We start from the raw sequence: 14,782 nt of genomic DNA, 5'->3' as shown, positions 1-14,782 counted from the left end.
AGTAGAACCTTCCAATAATATTTAGACAATCATCGAATCTTCAGTCATTGAATCAAACTTGATCAATCAAAGGATTACGATACGTCTTCTCCAGCCACGAGATCTTCTCCGATGATAAGGTTAAATCCTGAACAAAACATCCAGGTTCGGGATAACCTTTCTTCAACGGATCGTAGACTGTCAATGAGGATAGACTTTGAGTCTTGAGTCTTGAGTCTCGGCTGTCCGGAAGTCTTCGACTTTAACTAACGAGTCCGGACCTTCGACTAGACGATGGAAACGTTTTGTCAACTTCAAAACTCTTCACGAGGATTTCTCCAACAACCGCCACCGCCACCGCCTTGCAGGAGGATCTCACCAATAGAGGAGGGCTTGCAAGGAACAGTACAGCCACTTAAGGTGTTGTCCAGTGGATTGCCATCGCCTTTGTTGCCACCTCCACCACCACCACCGCCACTGCCTTGCAGGATCTCACCTATAGAAGTCTAGCCAAACATTGTAGCACAAGCACCCCCACCGCCTCCACCACCTCTACCTTCTTCATCAGTCAATTCACCAAATGTTACAGTTCGCACCCACCACCTCCCCCGCCGCCACCACCGCCACCACCAAAGATGCAAGGGAACGCGGTGCCTCCTCCACCGCCACCTCCGCTTCAGACACCTTCAAAAGGATCCACACCTCCACCATTACCTACCCCCTCCCCCTCCCCCTCCACTCAGTGCGACCACATCCTTGCGGCCCAAGAAATCGACCACAAAGCTGAAAAGATCGACCCTCAAGGGAATTGTTGAAGGGTAGAGCCTAAATGGTAGATGTGCCAATGGGAAGAAAAGCAAGGTCGGCGCCTCGTGTGGTGGAAAACAAGGAATGGCCAATGCGCTAGCGAAAATGACAAAGAGGTAACTCTTGAACGTACCAAAAATCCTAACGGTATTTACAAGAAAAGATTATGTTAGAAAAACTAACCTTATCTTTTATGTAATTTGCCAAAATTCTATATCTCAGATCGGCATACTTCCAACAAATCGAGGAAGACGTCCAAAACTATGCGACAATTATAAAAGAGTTGAAGGGTACCATCATTTCTTTCAAAACCAAGGACATGGCTGAGCTGCTCAAGTTCCACAATCATGTAGAGCCTCACCTCGAAAAGTTGACTGATGAAACACAGGGCTACAATTAATAGATTATTCCATGTTATTTTCTGACAGTCGATCTAAGCATTACCATCAGCTCAAGATCCTAACGCTTGAATCTTGGAATCGCAGGTCTTGGCGAGGTTCGAAGGATTCCCCACAAAGAAGTTGGAATCATTACGAACAGCCGCAGCACTGTACTCGAAGTTAAACTCTATTATCGTCGAGTTGCACAACTATAAAATCGTGCCTCCCTTGGAAAAGCTCCTCGACAAGGTCGAGTGCTACTTCAACAAGGTAAACTGAATATCTATCGTTTGCCCTCAAGATATCAAGAGGCTTTGCCATGAATCTTTGCTTGAACTTCATTGGTCACGGTTTTCGCCAAATTGAACTGCAAATAGATCAAAGGAGGACTTGACAAACTCGGGCGCACAAAAGATGAAGAGGCCAAGAAATTCTCAGCCTGTGACATCCAGTTCGACTTCGATATACTCGTAAGGATCAAGGAAGCAATGGTGGATGTATCTTCAAGCTGCATGGAACTGGCACTTAAGGTATCACATAAAAAGAATTATTGAAGCGTGAGTTCTATTAGTTCATCAGACTATAAATGCAAATGGACAATCCAGATCTTGAGTTTCATCTTATGAAGTCTGGTGTTTTTTTTTTTTTTTAACCTTTAACATAGTCTGGTGTTTCTTTAGCTCACCCTTTCTCTTGATGCAGGAGAAGAGGGACGCCAAGGCGAATGAGGATTTAAATGCTGGAACAGAAGCGAACAAACGAGGACAGGCATGCACAAAAATGCTCTGGAGGGCTTTTCAGTTCACGTTCCGGGTGTACACATTTGCTGGTGGCCATGACGACCGTGCCGACAAGCTCACTAGAGAGCTGGCTCATGAGATCGAGTCTGATCCGCAGCACCAGTGAACCTGTCAATCTATATTTAGCCAATTAAATGACAAGTTTTAGGCTATTCAGTGTATCTTATTGGAGAGTCCTTTTTTTGTGGCTTATATATAATCCCTCTTTTGAGAAATTCCAGTAATCTCTTACTAGATTTCTTGAGGACACCAGTTTAAAATATGCCATTCCAAGACTCTCTGGCAGAGATACAAGCTAAACTTAAGGTTTGCTCCATGTTGGATAGAATATATAAACAAGTATTATTATATTCGAGTGTTTGATGCGGCATTTAGTAACTAGTTGCTTTCCCACTCAAATTTGTTCTTAATTATGAAATAGAATTGCTGTCTGGTGATTTGTTGTGGTAGATACAACCCAAATTGGGGTATGTCACGTTTAGACATTTAAAGGTAGGAACAGAGACAAAAAAAAAAAAAAAAAGGCCTCATCTACGTTAAGATTAAGAACTTGGGAATGTAATGCGAACATGCCTGTGAAAGAAAAGAGTGGGCACGTAGAGGACAACACGCGAATTACGAATGACAGGTCTGCTTTTGGATCGACTATCTGTCTTATATACCGTTCATTTTGTGCATCACCAATGAATGAGGCAGAGGCTAAGTTAAAACCTAATCAACAAAACCTCAAAAGAAATTTCACCATTTCACAGAGCAGTTCTCTGGGTATTCTAATAGTAGAACAGTCAAAATGCATCTTTCAGTGTGGCAGTTCCTCTGCAAATTTGCGATCATGTCTTCAAACAGGCATCCTGAGGAGAAAAAGATGGACCAACTTGATCTGAATAAAAAAATTGCAAACCCTACGCATGAAAGCTCAGGACACCGAGAAGCAAAATCACTCTGCTCTTCAAGTAACTAGGACTAGACAGCATTTGCAACATGAATCAGAAGGGTCTATATCTGCAATTACAACAGCAGTCGAATGCAGCATCTGGTGATGTATTGAATGCAAGATCAATCAATCACATATCAGGAACATGGTAAAATAATTGCCGGAGAAAAATCAGACGTTTCAATGAGCTGAGTGCTTAAGGACGTCGCGAGGGACGACACTCTTGGGAAGCCGAATGGTGATGTCTAGGCCACCAGTTTGTTTCGAGGGATGCAACATTGAACCGAATGGGTTGTGAACTGTCTTAGGTTTGCCGGCCTGTTACAGATTGATACCTGTTATAGTAGAGTCCAACTTTTTTGCACATTTTTTTGGCACAATTGTATTACTTCTCTAGGAAGATAGGCACTAGGTTAATTTTTATTATTTAAGCTAAACAAGTATTTTCCTTATCAACAAAGCGCATTCATAACATAGCCGACATATAAATGTTAAATGAAAGAACATGTTATCATTTGCATAATGGATCGATGGCTCATAATGAAAATTCTAAGTCATCGTCATACCATATAGTCATCGTCATACCATATTGTTGTGGATGACATGCAGATGTGATTCTTTATGTGTAAGAGAGAAATAGGTCATGCATATATCTTCAAGTAAGAACAGAAGTTAAGAAAATTAATTGCTAGAATCTGCCAAATATAATAGAAGTATCTCATGAAAGTATCCTAGTGATGAAATTACCAAAGTTGTAAGAAAGAAATCTAGGCATACCATTATTAATCAAATACATTTAACAGCACAAAAATATGTCAAGCCTATAAATATGGACTAGTGCAAATAGAGTTTTTTACCAAAGCAATCTCTATTTAGCATAACCAAACCATCAATCATTCATCACTCCATCAAAACCTAAACCCAAAGGAATCATGAAGCATGCCTTCAAGTTGATGTTGGTCTTCGGGTGCGTTTGGTTGGACTTTTAGGGAAAGCCTTTGGAAAAATGCAAATACCTTTGGGTGAATGGGGTTTTCCGAAATGCAAATAGTGTTTGGTAAAATTTGCATTGAGAAACAATTTTGGCCAAAATACCGTTTGGTAAAATTTGCATTTGTAAAAAGCTTTTATTAAATTAAAAGGACTATGGTGATTAATAAAAAAAAAAAAAAATTATCAAAAAAAAAATAAAAGAGTTCGCCGGCAAGGCGAAGCGATTCCGACGGCCTCAGCAACCCCGGAGACGACCGGCGAGGGTCAGGTGACCTCCAGTGAGGGTCGAATGGGGTTGGGCGACCCCCGACGGCCCTTCACGGAGGTCGCCCGACCCAAATTTGGGTCCGCTGGAGATGCCTAAGGTCACGCCGGTCGCCACGAGGTTGTGCGACCTCCGGCAACCCAAATCTAGGTCACGCCTAAGGTCACGCGACCCGAGTTGGGTCGCGGCGACGCAACTCGCGGGCGGTCGCCAGGACTCCCGGGCGATCGTTGCGACTCGCCGGGGTCGTGCGACTGGCTGGTGACGGTCGCAACGACTGGCCGGTGACGGTCGCCGCGACTAGCCAATGACGGTCACCGCAACCTCGCCGACCTCAGCCGTGACCTCACCGGCCTCTCAAGCTCGTCTCTGATCAGCCACACCACTAGAGAAGAAGATGAACAGTAGACATGAACAGTGGATAGGAGGCATTCCGAGAATGCTGAAAGCCCAAGGCAACCCTAGGCTGCCTTGGGCTTTCAGCCTTGCAAATGCTAGCTTTGCCTTAATGGGACTTCCCAAACACCTTCATTTTGACCCAAAGACCTTTAGCCCCCCAAAGATACTTGGAAGCAATTCCCAAGTATTTATGCGACTCAAACTTGTAATAACCCTCTCTCTCTCTCTCTCTCTCTCCAACCCTCCCCCCAAAAAAAAACCCTAATCTATTTTTTTATGTATTTATGCGATTGATCTCATCTTGTTAATTAGTAGAAGCAAATTTAACATTTTTCTTTCCCAATCTAAAGCAAGGCTAAGGAAATGCAAGGAATAGAACCGTTTGCCTAATTTTTTTAATTGTTTCCTTCGTGTGCATGGCACATGCTATTTCAAAATAAATATCTACCAAAAGATAGTAACCATTAAACAAATACCTTTTCCTTTTTTCAAGTGAGCCATGGATGGTGATAAGAGTCAACGCCTCATGTCAACGAGATGTTGATTGCAGCTGGCAATGTCCAAGGGCCAAGTGGGCACTTTGCGATCTCAGGACTCACCAATGCTCATGCATTGGTAACAAATTAACTGGTTCTTCTAATGTTGATGTTGAACCCAATTAGCTTCAAATCCCTAATTACTCAATGTGTGGAAACAAACCCTTGTTGATGTCCTCAATAATCAAATCATGAATAAATTTGTCTGATAATATGATATTGCATCGGACCCTTGTTGTCCTCACATTCTTATGTTGTTTTTTTTTATATTCGGTCTTCCGCAATGCATATTATCCACAACAATTTGGTAAAAATGACGTTACAATCTAACATTAGCTAAACACCCAATGCCTGTCCATCTAGCGATCACAATTAGCTTGCTTAATCAACTTGGCTTCTCCCTCCACAAGATAAGTGTAGGTTCATCGAGGACAAGGAATTCTCAATTTGCATCTTTTAGAAATTGAAATCTTTCTCATCAAACCTATCGATTTCGTTTTTCCCTCTTCTATCATCATCGATTTACCTCAAGTCAATTGAGTTCAACTTTGGTATCAATTGCTACGAAAAACAAGCAATTGAGCACAATAGTAAACGTAACAAGGAAATAAATCGAACACCAAATTTACATTATTTGGTTGATTTGACCTACTCCATGAGAAGCAGTATGTGTTTCCATTATAAATCAATCGATACAACAAGATTACAATCACACTCAAGTAATTTAAACACTCTTCCTATTTCTCAATCCCCAATGACACCAAGTAACCCACACAGTGCTCAACCCTTACAATTTTCCGTAAGACAATCTCACAAAGGAATTAACAAATCTTACCACAAAATTCATTAGCTTGAAGCACTTGCAATTCCTTCATGATGCAATTCACAAGCATATTGCACAATCAATTGTTATGACCGAAAGCTCTTTTGATCACCACTAATAGGCAAAAATTGACATTCACCTCTTGTATATATAATATTTGGTTCCATACTAGGAAAAACCTATTCAAACTACAAAACCACTCAAAATTACGAAACCTACTAAAACTAACAAATGTATATTGGTTAGGTTTGCTTTACAAGGTCAAACTCGGGAAATATCTTCAATAATATATGTTCTACGTCTCTGGAATTTTACGAATATGTTGGGGTGGATAAAGACAGAATTTGGTACATATGTGTATTAAGATATTAAGATTAGATGAAACTAGTACATAATGGGGTTGTTATTTTATGAGCTAAGCGCTTATCTGCTTTCATTTACATTTAACTTTAATTAACTGATTAATCCAAAAATTCTCCATCTAACTATCAGCGTTGAATGGTAGCATGAGAATGATGCACTTCGGCGGACTTTTAGTTTTGCAATAGAGACCCACCCACGAGGCCTTGTCATTTCTTAACAAATCGTTGACCGGCGTTGTCAATGGCTTTGAGAATTTTTTTACAAGCCTAGTAATTAAGTAATAAATCTAGATGGGATTTAAGAAGATATTTGCGGTTATATTTATTTTTTTTATAGCGATATATCTCGGAATTAATCATGTAAGTTAATTCAAATTAATTAAGTTAACAGTTGAAGGTGATTCTTAAAGAGCAAAAGCTTTCTCCCACGCGGAAGTAAGCTTTTAATATTAATTTATTCTATTAATTTTCAATTTCTATTTAACCATATGTAGGTATGCTAGATATTTCATAGGGGAGTTATTCATTTCTCTATCCAGAACTCATGTGTCTGGAACTTTTTAGAACAAACAATATGATATGAAATTATGAACATATGTGGGAAATAACACGGAAATTGATGTATCTTGCGAGTCAAATTTAATGCGAGAAGAATAAATTGACAGAGAAATCATTGATGAAGATATGGATACCAGAGATTTACATAGTCATTATTATCAATCCAGTATAATCCAATCCTATTCGAGGTTATTTCAGATGATGAAGAAATCATGCATCCTCAAGCAGCTTTGTACTGCAAGAGAATGTCTGTACCACACTAAGGGTATGGAGCTTTGTACTGCAAGAGAATGTCTGTACTACACTAAGGGTATGGAGTTTCTTCTGTACTTCATCATCTTGAGAGGACTGTTAGTATTTAAGAATTTTCCATCAGCCCTTCAGTATGCAGAGTTCTAGACACCAGAGAGAGAGAGAGAGAGAGAGAGAGAGAGAGATGACCGGTGAACCATTCGTTCTTTTCCCTTGAATTTCCCAACTCATGAGAGCTGCAACGGAACAAGCGATATACACGACGGAAGACGCGTAGATACTCTACAGGTAATTGATTGTGCTAGCTTGTTCGCATTGCTCCAGGCTTTTCCTTCACATGCATGCGCACCCAGATGTGTTCTTCGGTGGCTATGAGTTGTGCATGACCCTCGATTGCCATGCATCTCAAATAAGTCAACTACCATACATGCGTGCACATACATATAAGAATGTGTATACACGTATACGTACTTATGTAACGTATGTTTGTATGCGTGATTTGTTGGTCAAGCTGCTAATCTTAACTTTGTAGGACAATGGCTATGGTACTCTTGAATTCCTGACTGTTCTTTTGTTTCGGTCTCTATTTCTCTGTTGACTTATTGGTATGTGGATCCGGCATCACACCGTGCGCGTTGAATTTGCACGTTGTAAGATTGTTTAGCTCTCATCATTCAAGCTTTCTAGAATAACCCCAGTCGTGGATACTAATGGACAAGCAATAGTTCACGTTGGATCTCGATCTCTCCCCATTCTCCCTAAAATAAGTGGAGATGGCGAGATTCTTGAGTTTTTTAATGAGATGGGTGGTGATTAGGTAAATTTATTTGACAATGAGATGCGCAGACACGATTGGTTTCAAAATGGAATATGCTTTTTCATTTAATAGCACCCCGGATTAGAATAAGCACACAGATCTCTACGGATTAAATAAAACTACAACTGTACCTTTAAATTAAATTAATCGAAGCCATTTAGGGTTTACAAGAGCCTACCACGTGCAACGCAGCGAGACATTTTATTCAAACGCGCATGATGCGGAAACTAACAGAGGGGAGAAAAGTCGTGAGGAAAGAAAACGAAAAGTTTACACGTAAGTTAACCAGAAGGATTTGACCAGTAATCTTCAGACTCGAAATAGGAGAAACATGACAAAAGAACGCCGCCGCCGTCAACTTCAGTCGACGAATTCAATCTTAATGTTGCCGACGGTGACCTGTTCGCCGGCATACTTCGGGGCCAAAGTCACCAAGATCTCATCGTCGTCCTCGCACACCAGGTCCTCTAACAAGTCCGTAATCCCCAGCCTCAGCCTGGTCTTCATCTTCTTGTGGTGCTTGTGCTTGTGCGGCACGTTCACGAAGCTGCCCGCAAACTCGGTCTGGTCGGGGCTGCTGAGGGAGTCGTGCTCGTCGTTGATGTAGACGTCGAACTTCACGAATGCGTCCCTCTCGAACTCGATCCCTTCGATCACCAACACCTCCTCTTCCTCCTCCTTCTCTTTCTTGCTCCTCTTTTGCTTCGGCCTCTTCACCAGAGTTCTCACAACTTTGTCTAGTTTAACAGGGAACTGGACGATAGGCCGCGGTATCTCCGCGGCATGAGCAACTTTCCCAAAGGCCTTGGCCACCTTTTTGGCTGTTTTGCGTGGGGTTGGCTTAGATTTTAGCCATGGAATGTCAACATCTTGGTACACATAACCTAAATTAGTGGTTTCTAGGCAATCTTTAACCTTCACACGCACAGCCTGCGCGTTCTCGTCGTAGAACAGGAAGGCGGCATTGAGCCAGTCTGGGTCCGTGAAGTCGATCCTCCTCGAGCCTCCTAGGGTTTTCCACACGGTCCACATGCGGTCGACATTGGAGTGGTGGGAAAAGAAGATCGGGTCTCGGGCAGCGGAGTAGAAATTACCCATGTCCTCCAGGTTGGGCTGCCTGTTGTCACCGCACCAAACGTGGACCGGTCCGTGCGGGATGTTCTCCAGCGACCCGGCCCCCGGATCCGCATCATCGCCCGCCCGGTAGTCACTGCCGAGGAAGAGTTTTGCCGACTTCCCGTTTGACACCATTTGCCTGTTTAGACCGAATTCATCATATCATAAAATAAGAAGAAAAGAATGTCTTCTGAGTTAATTTTAAGTCTATATAGTTTTTCACACATAATCCATATTCATCATCATTAATTTTAATAGTTGGTTAATTTTTCAAACTAAGGCATTTGAATTAAGCAGTTACCATCTCAATGCATCAAACTTTTTTCTTTTTGTAGATTATTGTATAACCCAATTCTTGCGATGTATTAGTTTGACTCTTTTTACAATGCTTATAATAAAGTCCTGAATAGCATCCTCATATTCTGAAATATATAGGATTCATCTATTATCAGTGCTTACGTAGAAAACTGATAGGAGAGTTTATACTAAAATAAAAAAAGAATCAAAGGTGACAAAAAGAGAATCTACCATCGGAAACCGAAGCATTGCCTTTTGACTATGTGTTGTCAATTAAATGGAATCAATTTAGATCTACACCTATGTTCACCAAACCTAAAGTTTATCGTTCTTGTCAAACCTTATTACCTGTACATGATGGTTAGGTTGCTGGACAACTGGTCCTGATTCGACGTGGTCGGGTCCTCGCCATTGTAGTCAAGATCCACGAGCATAGGTGGTGCATGCTTCGGGTTTCGGTTGGCATCATAGAGCGGTGATTTTGGGTCAGCGAACAAGGCGGGCATCTTCATGCCGTCGGGCGCATCCCAGTTCCAATAGGGCAATGCGAAGGTCGGGTCTCCGATCAAGCTCCCCAAGATCTTCTCATAAAAGTAGAGATAGTAACGGTGGAATGGGAAGAATAGCCAAGAGTTGTGGACCTGAAGTTCCAGGTTCGGAAACCCGACTTGGTGATGGGCCCCGTCGCAATAGGCGCAATGCACATTGGCTTGTTGCATGAAGCTACGCGGGTCATCGGCCGGTAAGGCCTTCATGAGCTCGATGGCCTTGGCATATTTGGCGATGTAGTCCTTATCGGCCAAGTGAGCAGCCGGCCTCACGCGCAGGGGCGAGTTTGAGGATGGGAGCTTGAAGTCTAGGATCTTGGTGGTGGGCGGTGGGCAACAATTGGTGGCCTTCACGCCGGCTGGCAAGTCGGCCTTGCCACACTTGGTAAGGTCTGGGGCAGATATCGGGTCCGCAAGCGCAAACGGGTCGGATCTAAGCCCGACCGCCCCATAGAAGCCACCAAGGCCAATGAGGACATTCCTCCTGTCGAACTTCGCCGACAGAGGATTTTGTTCAGAGTCGTCGTTGCTCGGGGCCTTGCATGAAATGGTTGATCGCCGTGCGGAGGGTTTCCTAGGCTTCGAGTAAAAGGAGACCAGGGCACGTTTGTGTAAGAACGGAGCGGATGAGGAGATGGCAGCAGAGGAAGAGAAGGAGGAGGTGGTGGTGCCGGTGGCGGCGGCAGCAGCCGGTGAGGGAAGAGAAGCCATTGGCCAAAGTTTGTTGGGGTGCTTAAGCTAAAGATGAATGACGCTATTATATAGAGTTGTCAACGCAAAGTGGTTAGACTTTTTCTCGTTCATGTTACCACGTATTCTAAAGTTGACGGATAATATTAAGAAAGGACCGACTCCACGTGGGGAATTGAAGGAACCTCTAGGCACAGCTTCCTCCAATTGCGTGATGGAATACCCTTGTTTGAAAGTCCTTGATTTCTGGGTTTATCCAAAAAAGTCTATGTAATCAGATCAAAACTAATTATAGTGAAAAGGATAGTCAGATTATCGGTACTACTTTTAATTATGATGACAAAATGTATCATTATAATAAGTTGTCCTTTTAACGTGCACTCTGATATACTTTTTATCTGTTTTACTGTTGATTTTTTCCCCCAATCAAAAGGTTGCATTGGGCTCTTAAGTATCGAAACCTCAATAAAGCAACACTACGTAAATTGAAACGGCATACTTTACATATTGAAAGATTAGTTATAATGCTACTAGTTTAGAACGTGGATCTTGTGCTAAGAACGCAGAAATTCAATAGTGAAAAAGAACACTAAAAGAATAGGTCACTAATTATGGTTAGCTAATTAAGTCTATCATTTCCATACAAGAACGTCACAAAATAACAAATAGCAAACAGAAGTTACCTATTCGAATCCCAAATGTTTTCGATCATGGACGCCTACATCTATTAAGATCTAGACTAAATTAGTGTGTAAAACTAATCTGGGATTTTATGAATTTTTAGGTAGTCGGGTTTGTATATATATAGATTATAAAAAGAAGTAACAGGAAATATCAATCCTTTCCACACAAATAACAACTGCATAAGTCAACAATAATCAATTAATGTGGGGAAGCCGGCCTTCGTACTGTTATCATTTTGAATATGATTATAGCACTGTCAAATTGCCAACTAATCCCTTATTTAGATAATTCCAAACTCGAAAAACGACAAATTATAGGTAGTCATCAGCTGAATGGAGAAAAGACGATGTTGCTCCATCACTTCTCTTTATTTTCACACTGCCCCGCTTATATTCATTTCATTTCTAAGGCATTTTTAAAGCATTTTGACTAATTTAGAGACAATGACACAAATAGTCCCTAAATTTTGGTCCGATAAATAATGCTATTCGTAAACTTATAATTTGTTCAATCTAATTCTTAAATTTTAACTTAATGTGTAATATAGTCACATAAACTTTTAATTTGTTTAATATAGTTTTTAAACTTTTGATACTTATTCAATTTTGCTTCTAAATTATATGAAAATATTCAATGTTATCATTCAATTAATTCAAATTTAAAAACAACATTGAACATTTTCATATAATCCAATGACTAAATTGAAAATGTATAAAAAAATCCATGTACTATATTGAACAATTCAAAAGTTCAGATATGACATTAGGCTAAAGTTTAAGGATTATATTGAACAAATTAAAAACTTAAAAATCACATTACACATTTGGCCAATGTTCATAGACCACTTGAGCTATTTCTCCAATTTAATAAGGGGGATGATAAGAACTGATGCATTTGATTCATCGTTCTCTTTATTGTTGATGATAGCAAAACATATTTCGACTATGTCTTCCGCTTCCGCTCAATCCTAAAACCCTAAATTCGCATCTGACAAAAGCACGCCCATATTCTCGTTAGATCCATAAGATAAGAACATATAATGCATGTACAAAGATGAATATCTGTTGGCGATGAATAAAGGGAGTTCGCAACCGGGATTGTTTCGAGGGTCGATCTCCATTTGCAAAAGCAGCTCGAATCTCATCGGAACTCCCACGCTTGCACGGATCTAAGCAAACCCTTTGCATGTGACGACCGCCAAGAAGTACATCTCGAAAATCGACCTCCTCAAAATCAAATCATCCTCTGCATCGATCTTGCCTCGTGCTTTCGCTTCATGCACAAACAAAACAAGGCCATTTCAGTCCCCAAAAAAATCATCATTACTTGTATGTTACGTGGCCAAGATGATCTGGAAAACCTAATGCATGATCTATCATTTCCTTGTCATTAGTGTCGACATTCTATCAATCTAAAGATACCCAGGTGGCAATCCAACTCAATCTCCCTCGAGCGTGAAGAGCGGACGCGGGATGGAGATGAATTCGATTCGTAGCGTCTCTCGATCTCAAAGTTTGAATTGAAGCAATCACGTGAATAATGTCACCTTCATACGGTGTATGGAACCCCGCGAATAGTCGTAGTTGTGATCCCTGCAAAATAATCCAAGTTGCGCACGTTCACCAACCATCTCTCTCTCTCTCTCTCTCTCTCTCTCCAATCTAGAAATTCACGTTGACTTCTTCCCTTATATCACTTCAATTCCGGGATAATGTTGGATACCTCATGCGATATATTCTTCCCAAGTTGATTTTTAACCTAATTTTCGATCCCGTCACCGCCCATATCGACCTGTTCAAAAGAATACTAGTGGTGGGAATGGATACCCTTGTTGGCATATGAAATCAATGTTTGGGTTCTTCGAGGGGTTGGGGATGAAGCAATCTCATTTGACCAAGAAGTCTTTCGATCCCTAACGTCTCTATAGGGAAAGAGATTTGCCCAAGCAAATGAAGAAAATAACACGAAAAGCTTGACAAGCAAACCACGATCATTAATTGTCTAGTCCGGTTTATGACTTTTGACCAGTGGAGTGCTGCACATGTTTTACCCATTCAACGTGCCTATTAATCAATGCAGATCCAAGATTATCTTGAGGAACAAGTACCTAGGACATGCAAGAATGAGATAGTTATTAATCTTGGCTTAACCCTTTTTTTTAATTTGATCAGAGATTTGTTATTGATTTAATCGAAGTCCATCGCTTTAGGGAGGATTAGAAATAGAACTGCGTTATAGGAGGAAGCCGACACGTGAGAGATTTCACTGATGGAGCTCCCGAAGCGTTTTATGGGTCTCTCGAGGAATGATTCTCGCTGGGTCACCTTTTTTGCCGTACTTTCCATGTGAATGATCAATAATATATAAACCACTTGAAAGTATATAATTACTTCAAATTAGTTTGAATGACCTAGGCCTTTTTATTTTTATCCAAGAGATTACCAGCTTTCGATGGATTTCTCTATGTATTGTAGGAACCCCATTGTGCTGTTGACTATCGCATTCCAAGAGCCAAAGATATGGATGTCAAACTTGATGGATTTCGTGTAATCGTAATCATCCCTCAAGTCTCAAGAAGCGAGATTGCTCCATATAATATTTATATAGTAGCTTTGGTAGGTAGTATAATCACACATTTGGACTAGCACTCATATGTCCACAATCAAATACGCCATTGATTCACATAAAACGTGATTGGAGATGACTGTTCTTTTTTACCTCTCGTGTATCTCCATGTTAACATCTAAATTTTGACGATCCCATTTAGGCATTTATTACATGAAAAATTAGAAATTGATCTTGGCCCCTAAACAAAAATAATATAATCTAATAGCTTATAGACATTTGGAATATATTTCACCGTGAGGACAGGAGAAATTTGGCCAACCCATATGGAACATGGTGACAGAAATTCATCAAGTGGGAAGGCCCTAATTGGCCTAATCTAAGCTTAATTCAGCCCATTGAGAGAGGTTGAGAGAGAGAGAGAGAGAGAGAGCTTCAGCTGAGACATCCTCATGGTAGAAGTCCTACTAGCGCTGTACCAACCCCACCGACCATCCTGCTCTGCCATTCGCCCCTTACTCTGGCCACGCTACTATTACGCCTCAACGACGACTAGTAACGCTTGCTGCTTCCTTTGGTTGAGACGCCACAAGGCTTGCTCCACACCAGCGATGATCTTGCCGTGCCGTGGAGGACCCTCAACCCAAGACGCCGCGACCTCCCTACCGAATTGCTGCTGCTCAAAAAGTCGATGTTTTCTGCTGTTGGCCAAGATGTCCTGTGAAACTTCCGATAGCCCGTTGTTGACGTCAGGACACACAAACCCATGATGAAGTCGCAATCCTTGCCACCTCTCTACTGCAATGGCATATTGATAAAGATATTTTTTTCCAAAATCAAAAGAGCGATTGGTTGACTTTGCGCTCGATGACAACTGAGCCATTCCTCCGTGACCTACTGGTGGCTGTATGTCACACCCCAAAACTACAATAAAGATGACAGAACTGTCCTTTCACCCGAAGGACGCAATCTTTAAC

The 14,782-nt window shown here is 41.3% G+C and overlaps 2 protein-coding genes across 2 annotated transcripts; one reads left to right on the top strand and one right to left on the bottom strand.

Annotated features, from left to right (window-relative positions):
• Window positions 1-614: 614 nt before the first annotated feature.
• On the top strand, window positions 615-2,293 carry LOC104430672 (uncharacterized protein At4g04980-like). The gene is made up of 6 exons (XM_039310701.1): window positions 615-721; window positions 816-902; window positions 1,009-1,169; window positions 1,267-1,436; window positions 1,544-1,696; window positions 1,869-2,293. The coding sequence occupies exons 1-6, from the start codon at window positions 615-617 to the stop codon at window positions 2,070-2,072; spliced, it is 882 nt and encodes a 293-aa protein (XP_039166635.1). The 3' UTR covers window positions 2,073-2,293.
• Window positions 2,294-8,014: 5,721 nt separating this feature from the next.
• Window positions 8,015-10,884, bottom strand: LOC104441046 (polyphenol oxidase, chloroplastic). The gene is made up of 2 exons (XM_010054050.3): window positions 9,667-10,884; window positions 8,015-9,160 (listed from the first exon to the last, which is right to left on the bottom strand). The coding sequence occupies exons 1-2, from the start codon at window positions 10,575-10,577 to the stop codon at window positions 8,266-8,268; spliced, it is 1,806 nt and encodes a 601-aa protein (XP_010052352.2). The 5' UTR covers window positions 10,578-10,884; the 3' UTR covers window positions 8,015-8,265.
• Between the last annotated feature and the right edge of the window lie 3,898 nt (window positions 10,885-14,782).

The sequence above is a fragment of the Eucalyptus grandis genome, chromosome 4 (genome assembly GCF_016545825.1).
Source record: "Eucalyptus grandis isolate ANBG69807.140 chromosome 4, ASM1654582v1, whole genome shotgun sequence".
NCBI classification, from domain to species: Eukaryota; Viridiplantae; Streptophyta; class Magnoliopsida; order Myrtales; family Myrtaceae; genus Eucalyptus; species Eucalyptus grandis.
Note: the sequence above shows the minus strand (reverse complement) of the source record. Positions and strands in the feature narration are given on the sequence as shown.